At 51.4% G+C, this 22,818-nt stretch overlaps 6 protein-coding genes across 6 annotated transcripts; 3 read left to right on the top strand and 3 right to left on the bottom strand.

Annotated features, from left to right (window-relative positions):
- Nucleotides 1-444: 444 nt before the first annotated feature.
- CONPUDRAFT_168059 (uncharacterized protein) lies at nt 445-2,368 on the bottom strand (the record flags this gene model as incomplete). The annotated part of the gene is made up of 15 exons (XM_007774293.1): nt 2,304-2,368; nt 2,078-2,232; nt 1,984-1,993; nt 1,908-1,927; nt 1,719-1,851; nt 1,599-1,658; nt 1,505-1,537; nt 1,317-1,448; nt 1,151-1,243; nt 1,054-1,092; nt 943-993; nt 857-883; nt 751-785; nt 649-683; nt 445-595 (listed from the first exon to the last, which is right to left on the bottom strand). The coding sequence occupies exons 2-15, from the start codon at nt 2,147-2,149 to the stop codon at nt 445-447; spliced, it is 891 nt and encodes a 296-aa protein (XP_007772483.1). The 5' UTR covers nt 2,150-2,232; nt 2,304-2,368.
- Nucleotides 2,369-4,490: 2,122 nt separating this feature from the next.
- CONPUDRAFT_168058 (uncharacterized protein) lies at nt 4,491-6,457 on the top strand (the record flags this gene model as incomplete). Its single annotated transcript, XM_007774292.1, has 15 exons — nt 4,491-4,605; nt 4,679-4,691; nt 4,746-4,808; nt 4,864-4,897; nt 4,951-4,970; nt 5,022-5,064; nt 5,119-5,203; nt 5,258-5,335; nt 5,391-5,491; nt 5,547-5,573; nt 5,628-5,658; nt 5,719-5,868; nt 5,927-6,004; nt 6,076-6,087; nt 6,154-6,457. The coding sequence occupies exons 1-15, from the start codon at nt 4,538-4,540 to the stop codon at nt 6,455-6,457; spliced, it is 1,107 nt and encodes a 368-aa protein (XP_007772482.1). The 5' UTR covers nt 4,491-4,537.
- A 1,750-nt stretch (nt 6,458-8,207) lies between these two features.
- Nucleotides 8,208-9,616, top strand: CONPUDRAFT_168057 (uncharacterized protein). Its single transcript, XM_007774291.1, has 6 exons — nt 8,208-8,230; nt 8,295-8,459; nt 8,526-8,595; nt 8,650-8,840; nt 8,909-9,105; nt 9,161-9,616. Exons 3-6 carry the CDS (start codon nt 8,549-8,551, stop codon nt 9,419-9,421), a joined length of 696 nt encoding a protein of 231 aa, XP_007772481.1. The 5' UTR covers nt 8,208-8,230; nt 8,295-8,459; nt 8,526-8,548; the 3' UTR covers nt 9,422-9,616.
- CONPUDRAFT_168056 (uncharacterized protein) lies at nt 9,614-10,870 on the bottom strand. The gene is made up of 3 exons (XM_007774290.1): nt 10,606-10,870; nt 9,923-10,537; nt 9,614-9,863 (listed from the first exon to the last, which is right to left on the bottom strand). Exon 2 carries the CDS (start codon nt 10,306-10,308, stop codon nt 9,961-9,963), a length of 348 nt encoding a protein of 115 aa, XP_007772480.1. The 5' UTR covers nt 10,309-10,537; nt 10,606-10,870; the 3' UTR covers nt 9,614-9,863; nt 9,923-9,960.
- Nucleotides 10,871-15,582: 4,712 nt separating this feature from the next.
- Nucleotides 15,583-19,521, top strand: CONPUDRAFT_146138 (uncharacterized protein; the record flags this gene model as incomplete). The annotated part of the gene is made up of 9 exons (XM_007774289.1): nt 15,583-15,769; nt 16,082-16,148; nt 16,203-16,303; nt 17,144-17,256; nt 17,307-17,439; nt 18,436-18,917; nt 18,974-19,159; nt 19,220-19,453; nt 19,507-19,521. The coding sequence occupies 9 exons, from the start codon at nt 15,583-15,585 to the stop codon at nt 19,519-19,521; spliced, it is 1,518 nt and encodes a 505-aa protein (XP_007772479.1).
- A 936-nt stretch (nt 19,522-20,457) lies between these two features.
- CONPUDRAFT_92336 (MFS general substrate transporter) lies at nt 20,458-22,699 on the bottom strand (the record flags this gene model as incomplete). Its single annotated transcript, XM_007774288.1, has 13 exons — nt 20,458-20,535; nt 20,591-20,709; nt 20,777-20,823; nt 20,885-21,139; nt 21,194-21,268; nt 21,324-21,367; nt 21,419-21,456; nt 21,513-21,697; nt 21,760-21,888; nt 21,943-22,053; nt 22,118-22,331; nt 22,393-22,492; nt 22,565-22,699. The coding sequence occupies 13 exons, from the start codon at nt 22,697-22,699 to the stop codon at nt 20,458-20,460; spliced, it is 1,530 nt and encodes a 509-aa protein (XP_007772478.1).
- Between the last annotated feature and the right edge of the window lie 119 nt (nt 22,700-22,818).

Raw genomic sequence — 22,818 nt, 5'->3', positions numbered from 1 at the left:
ATTTGATTATTCATTTTAATGTCCAAGATGGCATAGCCCTATGGCGGACACTGGTAGTACTAACCAGCTTGCTTGACTGTCACTAGTAGTTGACTGTTCTATGCTTCAACTTGCAACTTCACCTGAAGCTTCAGGCCGCAGGGGTAGGCACGTATTAGCATCACAGTGGCCAGGTAGAGCATTATACAGTAAATTGAAAATTTCGATATCGAGGTTGTATCGACCGTCACGGTGCGCGTCTTCAACTTGAAGTTTCCCGACCAAGTTGCGGCCCTCCAAGTATTATCTCTTTCACGTCTTCTGGGTACTACCATAGTGGCTACCGTACACTTTGGACTACTCTGCATAGTATAATTAAGCTAACGGCGTATGAAGTCGGCATCCATCAGCCCGTATTAATGCAGTGTTATAGTAACTGACCTTTCCATCGACAGCAGACGTTCATCATGCTCTAGCGATCGTACCGCGTGCGACTCGAAAAGTCGTCACGCTGAGGGTCACTTGGCTCGCTTCCGTTATCAGCTCCGGGTCAGCTACCCTTTTGACGTGGAGTATTAGGTGTGCGATGAACACGGAGTACATGATGCGGGCGGGTCTAGTGTCACCAGAGAATCAGAAGCTTTTGCTAGGGTCGATGTCACCACTTACGTGCATAGTACAACCGTCAGATCCAATGTCGAACTCTGGCGAGGGTCTGTCAGTTATTTTTGTTCACCTGAAGTTCCACCTATAAGTCTTGAAAGGGCGCACCGATTGTGCGGGTGCGATCACAACAATAACCAATACTAAGATCATTGTCAGCTGAAACCGGAGCCATGCATGGTATATCTTGCTGAACTTGGGGTATCACACGCACCTAATAGCAGCACGAAGTACAAGATACCTGTTTTCGTATCGCTAACGTGAGACAGCAGTCATCACCTGACGTTTTCGTGGACTTACCGTCGGTCAACACTATCTTGAACAGCATAGGGAAGCTCCGAATCTCTTTGTCTGTGCGGGCGTTAGTGATTGCATCGATGCATGGGGTGATGTCCCGGCGAGCAAACTTACATATGCGATAAGACTCGACGAGCATGAATGTGACCCATACTTTGAATAAAAATACTGTCATGAAACTCGAGCATATGATTCAACGCCTGATACGTACTTGATTCTCCAAACAGCAACATGGACCAGCATACTTTCAACAAAACGCCATTGCCAATGAAAAAGCAACCCGGATGTCCGGGTATCGAAGTGACTGGGCACCAAGTTCAGTCCACCATGAGTTTATACAACCGTAGGATAAGAGACCATTAAGAATTGATGCTTACTCTGCGTCTCCTGCAAGAACTTGCTCATGGCGAAGATCACGACAATGACTTTGCTAATGTACACGACCCCGACGGCGATTGCTACCCTGCGATTTCGACTCCAGAGAGCGTACGTTCGGAGTGCTAGCACGACTGTTCCTTGTTCGATTTTGGGTGGTTTCGAGTCGAGCCGATGGAGAGAGACGTACTTTCAGAGATTGCGATCCCGCATGCGTCGATCCCTGCCGTGATGATACCAGTCACATTTAGCTCGAGTTGAGTGTACCTGTGCTATGGGCTCACATAGCATAGCGGACACTGCGTTCAAGCACATGCGAGGCGTAAGGCCAGGCGCGAATCCCACTGAACGAGAAGAATTTGATTATCACGAGGGGAAGGCTAGCGCATTTCGAGGTCACTCACGGTATACGAGCCCGAGAGCTGGACTGACGTAGGCTGAGTATCTCGTCCAGAGGTACAGTGCCTTTATGAACGACCACTGCGTCCACCAGACGTACTTGACCTCCAGATCTAGGCTCGTCATGGTGTCGTATATCTACCGGGACGGCGGGCGTCAGCGGGCGCTTGTAGCACTTTGCTCAGAACTCTTACCAGCATTGTTGCGTAGGCGACTGAAGTAGCCATAAGCTTTTCTTTTTTGGAGAGGCACTTCTAGGGATGTACGCACACGTCACGTACTACGCGTGTTCCAAAGGATGAAAATGGTCATTAATCCGCCAACTCCGGACTGTGGTGGAAATGTGATAAACAGTGTGACATACTGTGTTTAGTAGAGTTACGTTTCTTAGCGAAATATCTTCATCATGGTTGTCGATAGCGTTGGTGAAATCCATCGAGGACTCGTTGCCGCGAGATGAAGCAAGTGCTGGTATGGGGGGGCCACGCGCAAGTCATGTTCTGAACCCGAGGTCTTGCGCTATAAGTACGACAATAATTAGGCGCCTTGCATATGTCCTCGAGTTATGATTGGATGCCGAGACGGTCTACCTGGGTACGTATTTATAACTCACCACCCAGCTGGAATTAGGTGAAACACGGAGTCGGACGGTACCCGGGGGATAGGATCACGAAGTTCGACAGATGATCCAGCCGTTTCTGTTGTGTCGTTTGACGGATATGTGTAGGCTGAGAGGATGCGTGGTACTCGGCGGAGGTTCTTGACTGGTAGACGTTCTTCTCGACCATGATGCGTCGTCCAATGAAAGAGCGAAGAAGCGTGTATGAATCATGGCGTGGCCGGTTTAAACGTTTATGTCAGTCAAGTCGTGATGAGAGCACATGGACCCACTTCTAGAAGTATGATCCATGATCATCTTCCTCCGCCTGCATTTTTCGGCGGCCCCAGCTTGAACCCACTCGTCTCCATCTCGTCACCGTGGACTAAAGTTGAGTCGGCGACAAATTAGAGTGCTCGCGAAGGCTGGATCTCTTCCGCATCCCGACACTCCAATGCTCCGAGCCGACTCAGCCGAGCGCCTATCTCGCCCGCATCCCAACGATCGCTTACATCGTCCTCGACGTCCTTGAAGACAAGTATGTATCGAACGAGATACTCAAGCGATCTCGTGTTTGATGCTCCATACCACTGCTCCCAGACGCTGCATCACACCTCTCCGGGGATCCTATGCTCACTGTCCGCTCGCGTTGCCGAGTCAAATCTCCGCAACGTCGCGCTACTCACGGCACCGTGACCTTCCGTACCGTATTGCTCGGCTCGTTCTGGATTGAACGAGCTACCCAATGCGCCCATCAGTACTCCCTCGAAAACGCAATTAGTGAGACCACTCTCCAAACCATCAGTGGGTACCGCATGTCATGAGGCTTTCCCTGCTCCGGCGGCATAGTACTTCCCTCAAGATTCCGTTGTCGGTACCATAGTTGTCTCGTCGACATTGTCACTGGGACAATCACCTTCGATGGGACGAGGGTTTTAGGTCCACCCGCTGTGGTTACTCTCGTGATGTAGCGCAAGGTTTGGCTGTTCCTTCGTCCAGGATGTACATGATGCCGGATTTCGGGATCGGTATAGAGGCAAGAGGATCGACGTCGAGTTCGAGCTGGAATAGTCCCGAGACACTCTTCATTACGGGTTACGCCTTCATGCTTCTATGCGGTGACTTTCATCTATGTGCATGTGAAATAGCCATGGGTAGAATGAATATTGCTTGGTTGTCTCACCTGTCGGACGTCGACAGTCCACTGGGAGGACCTAAATGGTTCAGCCTATAGCCATCGCGAAGGGGTTGAGTTTTGCATGAATATACAACAGGCTCAAGTTATGTCTGTGTCAGAACGTTTGTTATAGGAGCTCGGTTGCTAAGATCGGGTTCCAAGTGCAGACACAGCAGAAAAACGAGCTACAGGCTTGATGCAGGTTTGATGCGATGTGAGCATAGACGAAGAAGCACCATCAGTATAGAACGCCTCATTCCACAGAGATAACAACACTGCTTACTCTGCCCACAATGATGGTTTGCGTCAGTGCCAGAAGGAGGCCGCACCGCCGCGACGGGTCCTTGATCGTACATGTCTGTCTGGGGTAGAAATATCGGATAAAATAAAAGGCATGTTTTGGGAAGTCTCGACTCAAAGTTATACGATGTCACGGTCGGGTTTACGCTTGCCTAAACCTTGGCCTAAACCCACCCTCCCCCGAATGTCAAGGCGCATCAGCGCCCAGAAACAACCCTAGTAACGGTAAGCTGTCAGTGGTCATCTCATGCGTGCTTCTCAGCTATCGTAGTACAACATAGCCACGGAGAGAGAGAAAAACGGACGAAGTTGCTCTATCATATTCTAAAAGCCGACGGCAATCTGCGCACTTGACTCACATGAACAAGTCCTGACGACGTTACGAGGGCGATAAAAACAAAGAACTGCTTCGGCAAAGCGCGAAGACGCATCACCTCTCCTCCGGGCGTACGACGGACGTATTCCGATTGGCTAGAGACCCAGGGTCCGGGCTCCGGGATGATGGCATTACGCCTTTTACTTCCTTTTATGGTATACGGTTTACGCTGATTGCCGTACCTTAATTTGCTTTCTATTCCAAGTGTAATTTGAACTATTACAGACAGTGCTATGTTGGGCATGTGCATCGGGGCGTGCGCCAACACCCCTCCCTCTCCTACCCTCCTCCTTGCCTTACGCTCTCGCCCCGCTCAGTTTCATACCTCCATCGCTGCCGTGGCAGGGTGCGATTCCCTACATGAGGAGAGAGGATGCATGATCTCGGAGAGGGCGTTGAACAGGATGTCTGGAGGGCTATACTGAATGACAAGCAGGATTCGTGAGTATATGCTATTCGCACTCGATTTCCAAGGGCGGTTCGAGGCTAACCGCTTTTCTGACTTGGACTCAAGCATCGTGACCATCGTGAGCACTCAGCTTGACTTGATCTTTGAACGCTGTTGACCGGAAGCTGCTCAGTATGTTGGGTTCATTGCGTTCACCATCTTGTTGTGGGACCATATGATCACGTTCGGCGATGAGGTACGTGTCCAACTTTCGTCCCTAGAAGAGACACATCTGACTCTGTCTACGGAAGGTTGAGCTCATATGGCGGCAACCCAAAACCTTCAGTAAGCAGTACATATGGAGAATTCGCTTGTAGACGTCCCGCTGACTTCATCAGTGTCTTGGCTGTTCATACTGGTAAGGCCCTTTCCCCGTTTTCTCGGAGTGTGTTCATTAAAACTTGAATAGAACCGCTATATAACACCCCTCGGCTTCATCGTCAACCTTGTGGGTGCGTATAGCTTGTCCTGGGCGGCCGGGCTGTGACTGAAGCCGCTTCGTCTAGCGTACATATCCCCCAGTTGGTCAAGTACAGTGCGTATCCATTTCAATGGACTTGACATTATCGCTAAGCATCTACCCGTACAGGAGTAAGCACCACTGCGCTCTTTCGCCACGTGATGCTGACCTAAATCTTTTGCAAGCTGCGAACATTTCGTGAAATATGAAGGAGCTATGACCCAGCTTGGTATACTCGTCGCATCACTCATGATGCTTAGAAGGTGCCGATTCATGTTTTTGCCTGCTCGTGCCGACACCTCACATGGATATGACTAGGGTGGCTGCGCTATATTCCCAAAGATTTATCTCCTGGGCACTAGCTGCGTTCTACGTCATATGGGTCGCCGTTTCGGGATGGGTTGTTGCATACGGTGGACGTGAGTGAATTTCCCCCGGCCCGCTTAACCCTTCGGCCCTAATTCCTTGCTTCAGCGGTTCCCCACTCCACCGCAGTACACTGTGAGCCAGTCCCCATGTTGGTTAATAACAGCATTCGCTTATTCCCGCGTTTAGCGTGCACACTTATCTTCCGTGGGCCGTGGCAGTAGGGACCACCTCTCCTCTACAGCCATGTCACATGGCTTACATATACTCTTGTTGTCAGCGCTCTCTCAACGGCAGCACTCTGGTTCGGGATCGTATACGAAACTGTGGTAGTTAGCCTCATCGTCGCACGCACGCTACCGTTCCACCCCGCTCGGAATGGCAAGACTATTGCCCGTGCGTTGCTCACTGACGGATTGCTTTACTACGGGTAAGGTTCACACTATCGGCGCGTTTAGGCTTTGTACAGCTCACCACTGCTGATGTAGCGTCATTACATCCGTTAACGTCGCGTCCATTGTCATGATGTCATCAACCCCCGACGGAGTACGGAACGTATTTGGGCAGTAAGTTTCCACATCTTATCCGCGCGATCGTAGCTCTCGGCTCACAACCGAACGCCACATTCGCTTTGTAGGCTACAGCTCACGTACGTGCCCCTTTCACCTTGGCGTCACCACACCGTTTCTCATGCGGATCGTAACTTCTCGAACAGGCTGACCGTTGCGATGATGTCCCGCATTACACTAAGCCTTCCCAAAACGCATCGCAAAATAACCGGCAAAGACGTACCCGTGGCCTCTCGTTGGCAAGACGTCTCCACAATCCTTCCGCCCATGGAGTTTGGCTGGCCCGAGCGCGACAGTTTCGGTCCTGTTCAAGGCCGCCCTGTCGGCGATATTGACGTCGCTGTCGATATCTGTGTCGAAGTGGAGGTGGTCTCAAGACTCTCAACGTCTTCACCCTCGTGGTCACCCACGACGCCACGGGAATGCCAGGACATTCCAGCAGTTGTGTAGAGCTCGGGCGGCCGGTTGTGATGCATGACTATATCTTATACACGCGGATATACTGTAAGAATAGACTAATGACGCATAGGTGAAACGACAATTGTATAACAGTATGTGACGTTGAAGGTCAAACCGGTAGAGACAGCCCTTATTTTGTCACCAAGCTCTCGAACCGGTGTTCGTAGGGCAAAATTGGGTGAGGGAAGGGGGATAAAAGCTGCATTGTGAGCTCTTTCTTTCCTAATTTCTGTGTTCATGGATGAAATAGCTACAGCGTATCTCGAAGTGGGGTTCAGCGCGGAAACCAGCCTACTACCATACTCTACTCGAGCTTTAACTCGAGTCTCGGGCTCGAGGTGACGCAGATGTGACGTGACATAACGCGGCGCATAACCTTGCGCGACGTTCCTGTCACAAGTCACGGGTGCGAAGGAGCGTGACTGACTCAACAGACCTGGGGTCTTCTTGTTGAATCCACCTCTTAGCGTTATGGGTGAGCCCCGGAAACGTGTATAATTCTGCAACGTAAGTAAATCTTGAGCTTAGTTGCAAGGGAAGCATGACGATCCTAGTATTCACCACGTAGAAATTTTGGTAAGGCCGAGCCACCTTTTCTCCAGGATCAACGGGCCGTACGTTTGGACTAATAATCTGTTAGCACTCGGGGGTTTATCAGAGGCAGAAATTGAGGGGGCTTCATGGAACATTAAGGTCTGAACTTTACACCTTCGAGCGCTCTCGCCCTCCCCTTTTGTTGCTGACGACCCGCCTTTGTATACGTAGATCACAATCATTGAGCCAGGTCCTTTTCGCACGCGTATGGCATATGATAACGTCAAAGTCTCGCCGAGAAGGCAGTTGGTATGATCGACCGCCTGTCGCGCCTAGAGGCCCCCTCCGGTTGGCACTACATCGGGTCGTGCTCGAACATATGCGAAAAAAATGCGAAGACCTTAACGGATACCGCGGATAAATACGGGTCATGGAACGAGGATTTATACTTCGACTGAGGTTGAGATTGAATATTACCAGGGGCTACGATAAACAAACGGCAACAGTACGTTTCAGCGAATCAGAGCTACATATCGTTGAATGGGAAGCTAAGGGTCTTGTACATTTACTTAATGTAAGATAATGGGATGCTGTATGAAACACACCCCAATTTTTGTCGATTTTATTCCCACCAGGTCCAGATGGGCGGAGGTCTGGCTAGAAAGCGCGCAAAGGTTAACATGAAACGTGCGACACAGGGACGAGGAACCCTTGTCAAATCAAATGTGGCGGGAAGCTCAGCCAATCGTATTCCCAGTCGGCTCCAATTGCGGGAAGAACTTTCTCCTTTTCATTTATTTACAGCGCGGAAGGCCAAACATGTCGGGGTTCTCGCCTTGACTAGATGTATTCCACTTTGACGCTCACTCCGCCGCACGGTGTTTGTCTCTGCTGCAAGCGCAGCCCCTATACAGTAGTCACTAGCCACCGGCACCAGTCTCAACATCGCTATATATGCGGCGTCGCTCTGGTTCTGCTTTTTCTCAGCTCTCGTACTCACAGTACTGGCTTATACCGCTGCTCTGAATACTTCTTGCGACCTCTTCTCGCTGTGCGCCTGCACATTCTTCTGAAGCGCTGCTAATCCCGGCTTCTCGAAGGTTTTGCTTCATCGTAACGCACTGGCAGACAGTGTCTAGACCTCCCCAGCTAGCCAGTGGCGAGGCTGCGTGTGCTAGATGCGGCAGCCGCCTCAGCTTGACCCTGTAACTTGGACTTTAGGTGATCTTGGTGAGTCCGAGGTCGTAGCTCTCGTCTTGATTACTTATCTCATACTTTCTACCTCCGCGTTCAGTCGCATGTAACGTCCTTCACATTACCGCTCTCATCTGCACTCTTTTCCGGCTTTGCTATCGCGGTTACAGACGCGAACTGTGGTGGGAAGACGCATGGGCTGCGTTGGCGCTTGTCGGCGACGCGTGCTGTCTAGCTCTCGCATGGGCGTTATGGGAGCATAATAGTACGTGTCGCTTCCTTCTCTCTACCTGCGCTTAAGCTTACAGCTCCTTATTCGAATGAATATCAGTATCTGGATTCGTAGGCAGGTACATGTTCATGACATGGCTGGCGTCGTGTATGTGGAACAACGTTGTTTGGTGAGCCGAGACCCATCTCCCTTTTGATAGCTGCTTTCCTCAGACTTTATGTAGGTGGTCACGCATGAGCATCCTCTGCTCGTTCATACGCATCACGCACACCAAGTCACCACAGCGTCGCGCTGCCTATGTCTCCGCCGTTTTTTTCGTGTTGATGTGGCTCGCACTCTTCGCGCGCCAGATGTACCTCTGCAAGTATCGACACTGTATCGCGGATCAAACGGCAAGTTTGATGCAAATAATTAGTAAGTCCGTGCGCGTTTCACATACAAAGTATCCTCGGGGTGCGCCTTTGTTGACTCGGTCCGACTAGCCGGCGTATTCGCCGACATCCCACTTATCGTGCTGCCTGTCTGGCTGCTGAGAGGCTCCAGCCTGCCACGGAACCGACGGATGCTCGTCTACGCCGTGTTCTTCTCTTCCATGGTTATCACCGTGTTGGTCATTTTCCACGGCGTGTACGATATGGGTCCATTCAACGAAATGGTCGTCCTTGGCGCGCATGTCTTGGTATGTCCCCTTTCATGAGCTTGTAAGGAAGATTCTTATACGTGATGTATGACAGGCAGCGCTTTCGTTGATTATATGCAACCTGTTTGTGATCGTGACATGTATTGTTCGACTCATATACTGTGGGGATGGTTCAGAGGCAGATAACAGTCAACTCCTTACGACAGTCTTGGAGGCAGCACTTGCTGTCGAGACCTCAGCACCGCACGTTCTAGACCTACGTTTTAGTGGTGCAACGCCGGAGCTTAGCGGAGGGCCTGACGATATCGCCGGCAAGAACCTTGACGATTGCAAGTCAACAGTGGAACAGAAGTAATGCGCTTAACTACCAGAGATTATTCACGGATTGTGTTTGCACCAGAATAATGTGTTTCTCAAGTCGTCCCATTATTCAACGAGCAATTGTTGGGCGTGGCAATATTACGAGCGAATAATAAAACCACTCTGATAAATAAACCAATAACGATACGCATTGCGCCTATAATACATAGGACGTGATACTGCCCGAAACCTTATAAAACATATGTTTCTACCATCGCCACCTCGCGTTGACATGCAGGAACTCGCATATCGTGCGTATCCAGAAACGTTGCGCCTTCCTACGTCTCCCAGGCCTACCATCTGCATGGTAGTAAGATACCGATTAGTCAAAACCGACAACCGCACGCAGGCCGATTAGAGCAGAATCGTGATTGTCATCAATAGACGAATGATGTAGTGTGGTGTTTCGCCTCGCAGAGACTCAAGCTTCTCACTGGCTAAATGCAAGTCAATGTCAATGAGCGTATCTCGTCTATGAGCAATCAAGTGTGCTTACTGCTCGAGCCCCTGTGTGTTAATCGACCTTGACCGGTGTCAGGCCGCAGTCATCTCCCTCGTCGTCAGTTCCATCTCTGAAGGCCGACTTTCCTGTGAGACTGCACGTTCAAGGACACCACCAGTAGAAGCAAGCTCGCGGATGTAGTCGAGCTTGTCGCGATGGTTTGACATGTTGGCGCCAGTGTGCATGCGTTGAACGGGGTGAGGAGATCGGCTGCCGGTGAGGAGTTGCGAACGATGAGCGGCGGGGCCGTTCATAGGTGTCATGGAGAGAGCTAGTCTGGAGAGCATCTCGGTGATTCGGACGTGGTCAACGAGTTTCTGGGCATCCAAGCGGTGCACAGTGCTGTTAATATACCCAATGTCCACCCAGGGGTGGGCCATGTGATGTCCAGGCTTCTGCGTGACAATATTGTATGGCGTGATAACGGAAGAAGATAAAGGACACCGGGCCTGGACGCTCCTTCGGGGCCGTGTGGAGAAAGCCACTTAGAGCCTAATTCTCAGCTTCGAGCCTAGTCGAAAGAATAGGAGAGTGAAAGGGGCCCGGTAGATACGGTCATCTCATGGGTGAGTCCCAAGAAACATTTCGCGAAAACCGCCAAGTATATTCCTTGCATGAGAGCTCGGCAAGTAAGTAAAAGCAGCAACTGTATATTCAGCCAAGGTAACGAAACCTACGTGGATCAGCGCTGTCCAAACAGTACTGCTAATGAACACCGCAGCGGAGTAGAGGCTTGTCATAACCTCTCGATTATGTACCGAGCGAGAGTGAGTTTCTGATTGCACGTCTTTAACGTTTACCGAGCGACTGACCGTCCGCCCTAGTGTGCCTCGGCCCTCAAACCATCCGCTTCGACCTTGAGCGTAACGCTTCAGAGCGGATCAAAACGTCGAATTCAGGACCGACGCAATGCACAAGTAGTCCAGGCTCGGAGTCTTCTAGAACGTTCCAAGCAGCTGGTTTCGTCGTGTGAATCCAGACTGGTGACAATGAAATGATGCACCTCCCACACCATACCTTACGATGAAAGTTCTGTCTCCTTCCAGAAAATGAGTGGCTTGTTCGGTGGAAACCCATATGATACGCTGCTGCAACTGTTGCATGAAGGTAAACAAGAACGCACGCGAGCTTACTTTACGCACTATGACGGCGCTCTGCTAGATCCATCTTCAATGATATTCTCTGTATCCGAGTAGATAAGCGGCGATGCCGGTAAGTTGAAGCTGAGTGCTGAGGCCTTGAGGCCGAGGTTTGATATGGACTCGAGGGCTTCTGATGGTTTGGGGGGTCGGTTTGGGACTGGCCTCCTGTGACGGCGTTGTCCGAAACTGCTGCAACTCCGCCGTTGGTCCGCCGTGCCGCTTTTGCCAGAAAGTCCGAGATCTGGGAAAGGCGGCAAGTCGCGGCGGCAGGCTGGGCGGCGCGGCGTCAGTGGCGGTGTACAAAATAAAAATCCCACGATGTGACCGCCGCGCGTCGCCTCGCCGCCACGCTTATGCGTGCTTGAGCAAAGACTGAGCGTGTTTGAGTCCGCCAACGTTGCATCCCTACACTATAAGTTTCGACATATCGAAACTCCAATAAGAGTGATTCGGACTCTATTGAAAGTGCCGATTCGGACTCCAGTGAACATGAATTAGATTGATACTCCAGCGACTCGGGCTGACGACGATACCACGATATTTAACTTCTCTCTCGGAGTGTAGTGTAGCTATGTTGACCGCATCAGCTCTCTTCTACTTTTGTACTTTGTATCAATGCTGCGTCATGCACTGAGTTGCATGGAACTGTTTAAATTCAGCGACAGGGTCCAGTTGAGAGTGATAGAGCAGCAATGGCTGCACGCGTTGACAATGAGGCAGCGAGACATAGCACGAGCATCGTAGTACGTGGGCATGGATAATCATAGTATCGGTACGTCCAACTGCAGACGATAGCCTGGTATCCAAGGTGCTATGCGAAATCCAAAAGACAATCCATACGCTGTTCATCTCGCAAGCCATCCTCGTTTCGCTCAGATCCTTCGTCTACACAAGGACGGGCCCTTCGCTCCCGCTCCGGAATTATCAATATGAACAATGAGACACACTGGCGTATTCTGCAGTGTTCGAAAGCAAAAACGCACTCGCGTTCAAAGAAACTTAACTCCCATCCAACGTCAACATCCGATATCATTGTTATTATCATACAGTGCCCAAGTACGCAAACGCAGATGTTTCCTATACAGACTATAATATCTCAACCTATTCCTGCGCACGGCTGGAAACCCTACGTATAAAGGGAAGCATCTCATCACGTGAAGGAATGCTGTTAAGCGCAACGAAACCACCGTTGATTGAATACTCCGCGTTTGTACGCTGAAAACGGCAGGCGCAGGAGCGATATTCACGCTAAGTTGAAAGAGCTGAACCCGAACCAAGCCTGAAGCCTGAAGCAATGACGCCCGCAGCAACCGCGAGAACAGCAACGATCGAGTTGGCCTGTGGCGCGTGAGTATGTGCCTACCTCGGCGCATTCGGCACTCTGCTAGGAAATGATCAGACGATACAATCAAAAAGTATAACACGTACTGCACGACCGACACACAACGATATTTGTGGACAAATTCCTGGATAGTAAGGTCGAATGTCACCGTGCCGTCGACAACCTCCTTGGAACTTGAAACGCGACCGACAGCCATAAGTAACGGTTGCTGCATCTCGGGTGCCTTTTCGTAGTAAGATGCTACACTGGGTTCCCCTGGAATAGGAAAGGACTGGCTGCGAATCGAGTTGGATAGTAGACCCGGGTAGAAAAGACGACTTGGCAAAGACCAGCGCGAGACCGCCCTCAGCAACAGGCTGGCCACCAAACGGGCTATAAATCCGCAACTCCGTGGCAGGTCAATCCGCATCATCGCGTTTGAATGCAGTATCATAAAAACAATGGAACACGGTTGCCGTCGACTCAGCAGAAGTCTGCTGAACCTGACGGCCGTTCAAAAGACAAAACATGCCCAGGACAATTGCGAACATAGATGGACACTGTAGAAACCGGATAGAAACCGGATGAACATGAACGAACTGCAGAACCACAAAAGAACCACAGCTATTTTGTATCATTTCGCACACCCTAAAACCGGTAATCCGGGAAGCTATGATATTCCGTGCTGTGCAAATGCGCAAGGGTGCTAAACAACGTAGACAAAGAGGACCAATGCTGTGCAAACCCGAAAGGGCGCAATTTCATGCTGTGCAAAAGAGAACCATACCCATAACGCACTAGTTCGTATAAGTTCCACCGAGAGAAGGCTACTTGAAGCTCAAGGTCATAGTACAACTTAGGCAAATGGACAATAAGGTTTCAGCCACCATCAAAAATTCATCCATAATTTTAAAGATACGGGTTATAAACGTACGATATCCTCCCTAGACATCGTTCATCCATTTACGATTGCAGCCTCGCGTGCCTTTCAAGAGGTCCACATTTTCCATCCTCTTTCATGCAGCTCTCACATCACCGGAATTTCGATCTTAAAATCAGCCGCTAGTACGTTGATGCGTACTCAAATCGATATCCATCCACAATTTGGTATTCATATACACGCATGTATGTGTACCTAGCTATCTATATATTCAGGCATACAACCATATGTAAATGCCTGATGAGCGTTCTCTCGTTGTTTGAGTCCTTTTCACTTTCAGAGTGAAGAAAACAAGGTGTTTCCAGACTATTTTGACAGAAAAAAGAGACTCCTGATTGTATTGAACCATCGACCTCACAAGGTATCAATGGAATTCGAGCTGGCACCATAACCACTGCACCACGGTATTGGTGGAGAATACCTTGCTTGATGGTATATGATTATTAAGAAAGGACTTAGTACAAATTTCACGAAGTGACTGAAGGGATGTATGGCAAAGTTGGCCAGAATTTTCGCTAAGTCCAGCGCTGAGCGGTTATATACAATTTCAGCCGCCTAATCTTTACAGCCATGTGGTGTACTATGTAAAGCATCGCTAATGGTAATTGAGTAGGAAACGCGTCTATGAGGCCGCGAGTTCGAGCCCTAGCTTGATTTTTGTTCAAGCAGGCCTTGGACCGCTCTCACAATACATATTCCATTGCGATGCAGCTAATGTATGCAGCGGCTAGTAGGTTGATCTTTTGCAGACTATCCATAACGTAGTAGCGGGTGGTCCCCGCTTATGCATAAACATTTTGTTCGGCTTTTACGTTGATTCTTTTAACATAAAAATCAACGTAGTCGCGGCTGATTTTAACGTCGAAATTCCGGTGCATGGGCTCCAGTGGGGTAGTCTGGTAGAGTACCTAAGTATGCGGAAGCTACTTATGCAAAGTCGAACAGACAATGCTTCATATGCTTTGTGCGTTCAGACCCGCCCTCTGGAAGATTGTGTGAGTACAATATCCTCCCTTAATATGGCTCCGTCTCAAAGGCTTGTAACTCTGTACCATGCCACCGGAAATGCTCTTGAACGGCGCTCTCAACACCAAGGTTCGGCGCACGGATTATGTTCGTAGTCTGTATTTCTTCGTCATATGCCACTTCTACGGCGGCGAGCCGTCCGTACGGTGGCTCGTCGAGGGAGTAAAGGATCCGCGTAGATCCGGTCCAGTTGAAGGTATGTGCACCGCCACTGCCGCCGCGCCGCCGCGCCGCCGCGCCGCCACGGCGGCATATGCCACCTTTCCCATTTCCCGGGTGTTCTCGCTTTTGCCAGGTTAACGGGGAATTCACATTTTGGGTATGCCGCGTCTGGCGAGCTGTCCAGCTGTCCGGCCACAGGCGTGGGAACACAGAAGTCAACCAACTTGTGATCAAGTCACGCCAGCCACAAGTAGATAGATAGCCCCTGTCCTTCGTATTTCCCGTTATCTCGTATTCTGCTTGTATTCTGCACCTACCTCCCTGTCCCTACGCCTCTGTCTTCGGCCTACAGATCATATACAATGCATATGGAACCCAAACCAATTCCCTTCATTGATGTTTACACGAGGATCGCTCGATATCCGCCTCTCGCCGCACTGACCATGGACCAAATCATGAAATTCATCAAGATCTGCTGCGAGACACGCAGCAACATTGCAAACATACAGCACGCCTCGACGGACACGTCAGCAGCACCGCCGAATATCCCCCACCTATACGCCAAGATAGTCGGTGATGCTACTGACCTTGATGACATACATATACACATCCTTTGGCGGGCCCTAAAGGATTATATATGGACTGCCCCAACCGCGAGGGAGGATTATCTCGACTTGCCCTCTGTATTTGAGGGCCACGGTGCACACAGGGACACTAATGATACATAGAATGACATTGTCAGTGATTGGATGAGGCAAGGAGGAAGCATAAACTCACCTTAACATAGACGCGGGCAATATGCTTGCCCCCTTCGACAGAGTCGAGGGCAAAGCGGCATCTGGCAATCACAGTAGACGCAGAGAACGTCTCCAGTTCCTAAGACGTGAGGCTCCGGAGGCGGCATGACAGGGTGAGGGTTGGGTGTTGCGTTAAAGAGTGTCGACAGAGACCGCACAGCAGCCGGTTAGCGATAGTGGGGGGAAAGAAAGAAAGAGATTGGGAACGAGAAGCGGCAGTCCCGGCTCGAGCTGAATTATTATAAGCTTAGATCGAGGCGAACACCATGGGGGACGAGTGTGGATATGACGCGGCAAGATCATCTGCATTGACTTTGCGGATCTGGACCGCCGGACAGATGGAATGCGGGGCCAGACAGCTGGACCGGCGGACGGACGGCTGGACTGCTGGAATGCTGGACCGCCGGAAAATGTGGATTCCCCGTTATCCTCGCTTTTGCGCTGCTGGCGCACGTGCGCGACGCGATGTTTGCAATTAATCAACCACCGCAGTTTCGCGCCGGACTGGCAACCTTCTTCTGACCTCGCTGTGTTCCCGTTCCGACCACAAGCCTCGACTGCGCTGAGGGAAAGGATGATTCACTCTGGTTGGAATGTCTCGTGTGCTGGAAGCCTGGATCGCCCCGTCTTACTCTCACTATCACCTTTGCTTTGCGCTCGAGCAACCAGTTGGATTAGCAGGCGAATCTCAAATCTAGATATGACGTGAGTTTCATCGATTAATACACGGACTGATCTCAAATCGTATTCATGCGGTGTCAACAGGTCGAGTTCTCGAAGCGGAGTCTCAGACGTCTACGTTTGATTCATCGGGACTGGCGGCTCAAACCTTGTTAGCCTTTCATGCTGCTAGAAACGTCGCAAAAGTACCTCAGTGATCGAACAGGTCTACTGTATGGTGGCGTATTCTTGCACTTGGTCAATACAAAATCGCTGGTTCTCTGGATATCGAGCGCGAGCGTAAGGCTCTTCATATGTGCTACGTGGGTACGTACTAAGGGATAAGCGTTCAAGTTTGAGCTCACAGTTTCGAAGGTCCGGGACATCTGGTCTGAACCTGTACCTCGCAAGATTTTGAACGAGACTGGTCAAGCTGAACCGCAAAGCACGTCCTGGCAAACACCACCAAACCTGTCCCCCGTCAGGTTTAAATACTGGCAGCGCTTCGGACGTTTGCTCTCCAGTAAACTGTCCACTCGCACATATACTCTTCTATCGATCAAAATGATCCTCACCGCATACATCGCTGTAGCTCTCCGTACCTTCCACGCATTCTATGCGCTGGCGGGGTCCGGTTCCTTCACATCCTCCTCTCCCGGTCCACTTGGTCTCCCCGGTGGTCCGCTATTCTCCAACGCTCTCGCTGAGCTAGCCCCTTTGTTCGGCATCCGCGCGATCCCGCATGCTATCGGTCAATGGCTGGCTGGCGGGTGGTTCATCTCAACGGTTACTCCCCCTTGGTCTTCGGCTACTTCCTCGTCCTCGTCCCCCCCTCTCAACGTCACTGAGCCCTCTGTCAATGGCTCGACCTTACATGAAGGCGTGTCGAGCCCGGTAATTGCTTCTGGTTCCTATTCTGAGCATGGTAAGCATAATTATCTCCGCTGTTGGGTGGTTACTAACTACTACTAGCTACCATCCTTTGGACATCGGCCAATGAGACCTTTGAGGAGTTTCAACACGTACCTGGTTCTTCGTATAATGTATCCGCCGTACCTCAGCCCCTCGCCTGCGAGTTTCACGTTCCTGAACTCGCAGCGGAGTCGTCCGCCATCTCTGGTCCTCTGGTCCTTGACGTGGGTTACTCGAAGTCTTACGCGCACCCAGGGGTACAAGGACCCTTGGAGGAGTACCATCCTCACTTCTCGGAAGCCGACATACTGTTCTTACTGCGTCTCCTTTACCGCGTCATTGCCGTCGCCGTGCTGTCAACTGTCCTAGTAAGTACTTCAAACCGTCGTCAGCGTTTAGTAGTTCATGGATCTTTCAGGATGCTCTATTTGGGCTTTTCTCGGCCCCCAGCAAGGTCGTCGGTGACGGCACCCTTAGCCAACATCTTCTCGACATCGCCCTCCCTATCGATAGCGACCCCCTCGAGATGTGTCCTACCATCGTTCCCATCTGTCTGTTCACGCCCGACGTGTCCGTCTTCTCCATTCCTCTCCTTCCTGTAAAATCGGCGTGCGGGCTTGAGCACACTGTGCTCAAGATGCTGCCACCGGTCAACAACGAAGAAGCGCTTGGACGCGCCATGCCTCTCCCTCCTGTAAAATCGGCGTGCGGGCTTGAGCACGCTATGCTCAAGATGCTGCCACCGGTCAACACCGAGGGAGTTGGACGCACCATTCCTCTCCCCATTGTCAAGTCGGCGTGCGGGCCTGAGCACGCTATGCTCAGGACGCTGCCGACGAACAATGAAGAGACGCTTGGACACGCAGTGGACATCGACACGGAAGACATTCTCAGGCGCGCTATGCTCGTAGCATTACCCCTGGTCGACAACGAAGAAGTTCTCGGGCACGCGATTAGTACCCCGCCCCCTATCGATGCAGATGAAGCACTCGGACACGCTATCCTCGTCGCATTGCCACCAGTCGACGATGAGGAAGCGTTCGGACATGCAGTAAACACCCCACTACCCGCCATCGACGCAGATGAAGTACTCGGGCACGCTATGCTCGTAGCCTTGCCACCGATCGACGACGACGAAGTGTTTGGACACGCAATAAACACTCCGCTCCCCGCCATTGACGTAGATGAAGCGCTCGGGCACGCTATGCTTGTAGCATTGCCCCCGATTGACGATGAAGAAGTTCTCGGCCATGCCATCAATACCCCGCTCCCCCCTATGGACGCAGATGAAATCCTCGGGCACGCTGTTCTCGTCGCATTGCCACCAGTCGACGATGACGAGATTCTTGGACACGCCGTTCGTACCCCGCTCCCCGCCATTGACTCTGACGAAGCGCACGAGCACGCCATGCTCGTAGCATTACCACCGATCGACGATGATGAGATTTTCGGACACGCGGTCAATACGCCACTTCCAATTTCAGATGACGAGGACAAAGACCTTCTCGAAGCCGATCAGAACATTGTGCCCGCGAGTATGCTCGCAGGCGACCGTGGACTTTCTGGCGACGAATGCGAGGCTCAACGTGGATCCGAGATCAAGTCAGCTGTAACCGTCTTCGTGGACGAGGTATCCCTGCATGACGCGTTCGTAACGTCTCTCGATACCGAACGCCTCGAAGACATCATCCCCAACCTCGCCGCCTCGGACGATGAAGCACTTGCCCGCGTCCTTTCGACTTGCTGCTCGGCGACAACATCGGCGAGCTCCATAACATCGCCGCCGTCGCCTTTCTCCATCACTCAGCCTACGCTGTCCATCCCGGAGACGAGGAACCAAAAGCTGAACAGGAAACGGAAGGAGCAGCGGAGTGAGAAGGCAGCTGCTCTACGAGCCCAGCTCTCTCCCGATTGTCTCCTTCCCGGCACCCAGCTTCCTGCAAAGTTTTATGGTACCTCGAGGAACGCAGTCCAGAAGCGAAAGAAGAAGGAGAAGAAATTGGATGCTATGCTGGCGTCCTTTGACAAGGTAAGCACTATACGCATACGAGTCGTCTCGTGTTTCTGATCGCCGGTTGCCATTAGATGGTGCATCTTGGGACACCAAGCGTCTCCGCACTGTCCCTCGCGGGATGCAATGTTCCCCATCCCTTGGAACATCGAGTCGTCGATGCTCAAGATCGACTCTTGATTTCCTTGGACGTTGGCGACTTCACCGCAGGAAGTGCGTCTGCCTTGACTGAGAAGTGGGCGCGAGGGCGGCTCGAAACGGTACGTGGCTTACTTACTTTATCAAACGCGAAGCACGATCTCAACCTTTGTTCATTACAGGAGGCCTCTTCGAACCACGTCACCCAGTGCATCAGAATCGAAGCACCTGTCGAAGACGCTTCCGAGCTGATTCCCGCTACGAACCTTATCCTTGCGGACAATGCTATCTCCGAGCCTTCCCGCTCGTCTATGGACACGCGCACGAAGGCTCAGAAACGTGCTGCTACTAAGAAGCGCAAGAGGGACGCCGCCGCTGCCGTGGAGCCGACGCTCACGCCACTCACTGTTGGGGACGTCCCTGGTCCCAGCGCTCCTGTTCTCAGTGCTGCTCCCACTGCACTTTACAGCGACGATATCCCTAACTGGGCCGCCCAATGCGCCACCATCGCTTCTGCGTCTCGGTCCACCGACGCTGACGACACGCCGAACTGGGCTCTCGTCTGCGCCACCGCCACCTCGTCCTCGCTTCCTCCTGTCAACGACTCTTCCGTTCCCAACTGGGCGCTCGAGCCTCCGCAGCCTCCGACCACGTCCCGCCGGAGGAGCCAGCGACTCCGCGACAACAAAGAGCGCGCAGAACTCGCGGCCGCTCAGTCTGTCCAGGCGTCTTCATCTCAGCCTCGGTCGAACAGGAACAGGGGCAAGCCCAGGAGGGGCGGCAACAAGGGGAAGTCTGCGAACACCCGATCGGTGTCCGACAACTGCCTTTAGTCTCTGTCCAAGCCGCCGGAGGAATGACTTGAGCTCCTATGGGCGATATGATCGTTCTGCATCTTCGCGGTGGCGGTGCTCGACGCCATTGCGCTTCTGTGATGCATGATCGGTTTTCTCGCTGGCTCAATTGTTCTTTCGGGCTCGACGACTATGCGCCTTGGCGCGTTGGAACGCCGCGACGCGACGCGGGTGGTGGAAATGGGGGAAGCGCAGGAGGCTCAGGATCACGGTCTGGCATTATGGCATCTACATCAAAATATGATACACTTTCTCCTCAAACTTATATGTACCGTATACATTCTTAATCGAGTTTCTCTCTACTGAAACTTGTCTTTCCTACGTTATAAATATGTGAAGTTCTTCTTCTCAAAATTGTCAGTCAGTTGCGAAGTCATTGCTGGTATTCTTTGAACATAAGTTTCCACTTTGTCTCTGGGCTATGTCTAATGCTTTTGGGTGTTGGAGAGAACTACTGGCTTTGGAACAATCTCTCGTGATTTCCTGGCCTTGAGCTCCAACAGAGTGTAAACCCCGCTATAGAAACGACGTCAAGACTACACGACTGCTTCCATAAGAAGTACTTGTTAGTCGGTATCTTTAGCAGTAATCTCTTGGGATATCTTGCTCCGCGCGCGGATCTTGTCTCCATAGAAGAACAGGGCCTGAAACACAGTCATGTTGAGCTCGGAACTAACGGACGCGAAGAAAAATACGTACGTAGGGTATTGGTATCATCGCGACTGCGATAAATGCAAAGAGAGTATTGGACCATTCATACGTCAGGCGGTCGTACATCTGCTCCGTGAAGAGAGGGAATGCTGCGCCAAGCAAGTTGCCTGCATCGGGGATTGTATTAGAACGCTGTACTTGCTGTACCGTCCAACTGCGAGGTCGGAAACGTACGGAGGAGACTCTGGCCAGCCAAAGCAGACGATGCCCATTTCCCATAGCTAAAGCATTCGTATCAGGTTCGAGTTACTATAATCACAAGGCAGGAAGATGACGACGCACCAATCCGCCAGATACACGAATACAGTTTGGTATATCACATAGCACGATGTCATGAACACCGTCAGACCAATTGCTGGAGCGATCCACGGCACGTATGGGAAAGCCGTCCATGCGTAGATAAACATTCCCGCGGGGAAGAGCACTGCGGCGAGCATCGCAACATAAAGGCGTGCCTCTGGCCCACGAGTTGCAAAGTTACGCGTATAGAGCGTCTCTTGATAGTAGTTCAGGGCGCAGCCGAGTAGACAGCCAATGCTGATGGTGTGGTTAGACAGTCAAGTATGATGATGAGAAAAGGGAGCAGCGAACCAAAGGGATGTGAATATTGAGCCAGTCTCGCCGGTATTGAAGGCGTATACACTCTTAAAGACGGAGCCAATCGAACTGTTCACGGTCACGTTAGTTTATTGATGAACAGAGCGAGAGAGATAATACTTGCTCTATCAGTGCGTAGACGAGACCCCATGCAAACCCTATCCAAAGCTGTGCGGGATTTTAACAGGGACCGCCCATCACTGACTAATGAACGCTTACGCTAAAAGCGAACACCACAGGCTCAGTAAAGAGCATGTCTAAAGAGCCACGTCAGCAAAACTAGTTGCGGCATGAGTAGTACGATATAACTCACATAGCGGGCGCGTGGACGAGGCTTTGAGCATCATCCAGAATGATTGGCTGTCAACCTCGGACCGTGACCGCAAAGTCTCGTCGCCTGTTTCTTTGCGCCTCTGTTTTGCCACGTTTGCTAATATGATGCTCGAGCGCGTCTCCTGCGTGAAGAAAAGGGCTACAATCAAGTATGTCCCAGAGAATCTATCGGCACGTGGGTTTTAGTTTACCTCGATAAACAGAAAAGACAGCGCGAACAAACTCACATCGCACCCATCCAGAATATCCATCGCCAGTGCATATTCGGGTTCATGTCTATCCATCCGCCGACAACGGGTCCGACAGAGGTGCCGAACATAGCGAGTAGGCTGTATATCGACATCGGGAGCCCACGCCTGAACAACACCTGCTGATGAGCTGCGATACCTCATAAATGAACGGGCTCTTACTGTGCTGGCTCCCAGATGTCGGCGATGGTTCCACCAACAAGTGTCGCAGCCGTCGAACCGGCAAATCCGTTCAAGAACCGACCGACAATAACTACCGCAACGTTTGGCGCTCTGAAGTGTCCGCCCGGTGACTTAATGACCAAGACAATGAGACGAGAATAGAAGAGAGACGTACAATGCAATCATGATCTGAGACATCAAGAAAATGAACGCCGAGACCAGATACACAGGTCTCCTCCCGAACTCCTCGCTAAAAGGAGACGAGACAAGTGGGACGATGGCGAAGCCAATCGTGAACATGCTGAGACCGAGTGTGGCCTCCATGCGCGTGCAGCCGAGCTCGGCGATCATCGTGTCGTACCCATACGAGTACGCGGACGACGTCGCAGCTAGACAAGTGATGAATACAAATGAGCATCGATGTCGTAGTAAGTGGGCGGGATGACGAACCGCTGAGCCCAGTAAAGGCGACACCGACGAGCGTGATCGCCCATTTTTTGGTGTAGGAGAAGTTGACGGGATTCCGAGGATCGTTGTGTTCAAACTCCACCTACTCCAAGACAGAAGGTGACATCGGGTTCGAACGTTAATCGAAGCACAGGAAACAGTAGGAAGGCCTTACATAGTTATCCTTCTCCGTGACATTCGCTGTCCATTCCTTGGACTTCTCTGTAGAGCCATCCTTTTTCAGAGGATACACCTGTTCTGACATAAAACCGCTAGGGTTAGCATGACATGCTACTGGTTCTGCGGTCATGGAAGGCAGCGAAGTCCGACTCAGAGAAGGACACGAGGCAGAGAGAATTAAGTTCGAGCGGGGTGGACCACGTTGACCCTCTGAAGACGGCTCTGACTTTAATATGCATGCGGTTAAGT

The sequence above is a fragment of the Coniophora puteana genome (assembly GCF_000271625.1).
Source record: "Coniophora puteana RWD-64-598 SS2 unplaced genomic scaffold CONPUscaffold_12, whole genome shotgun sequence".
Lineage (NCBI taxonomy): Eukaryota > Fungi > Basidiomycota > Agaricomycetes > Boletales > Coniophoraceae > Coniophora > Coniophora puteana.
This window is presented reverse-complemented; position numbering and strand designations above follow the sequence as displayed.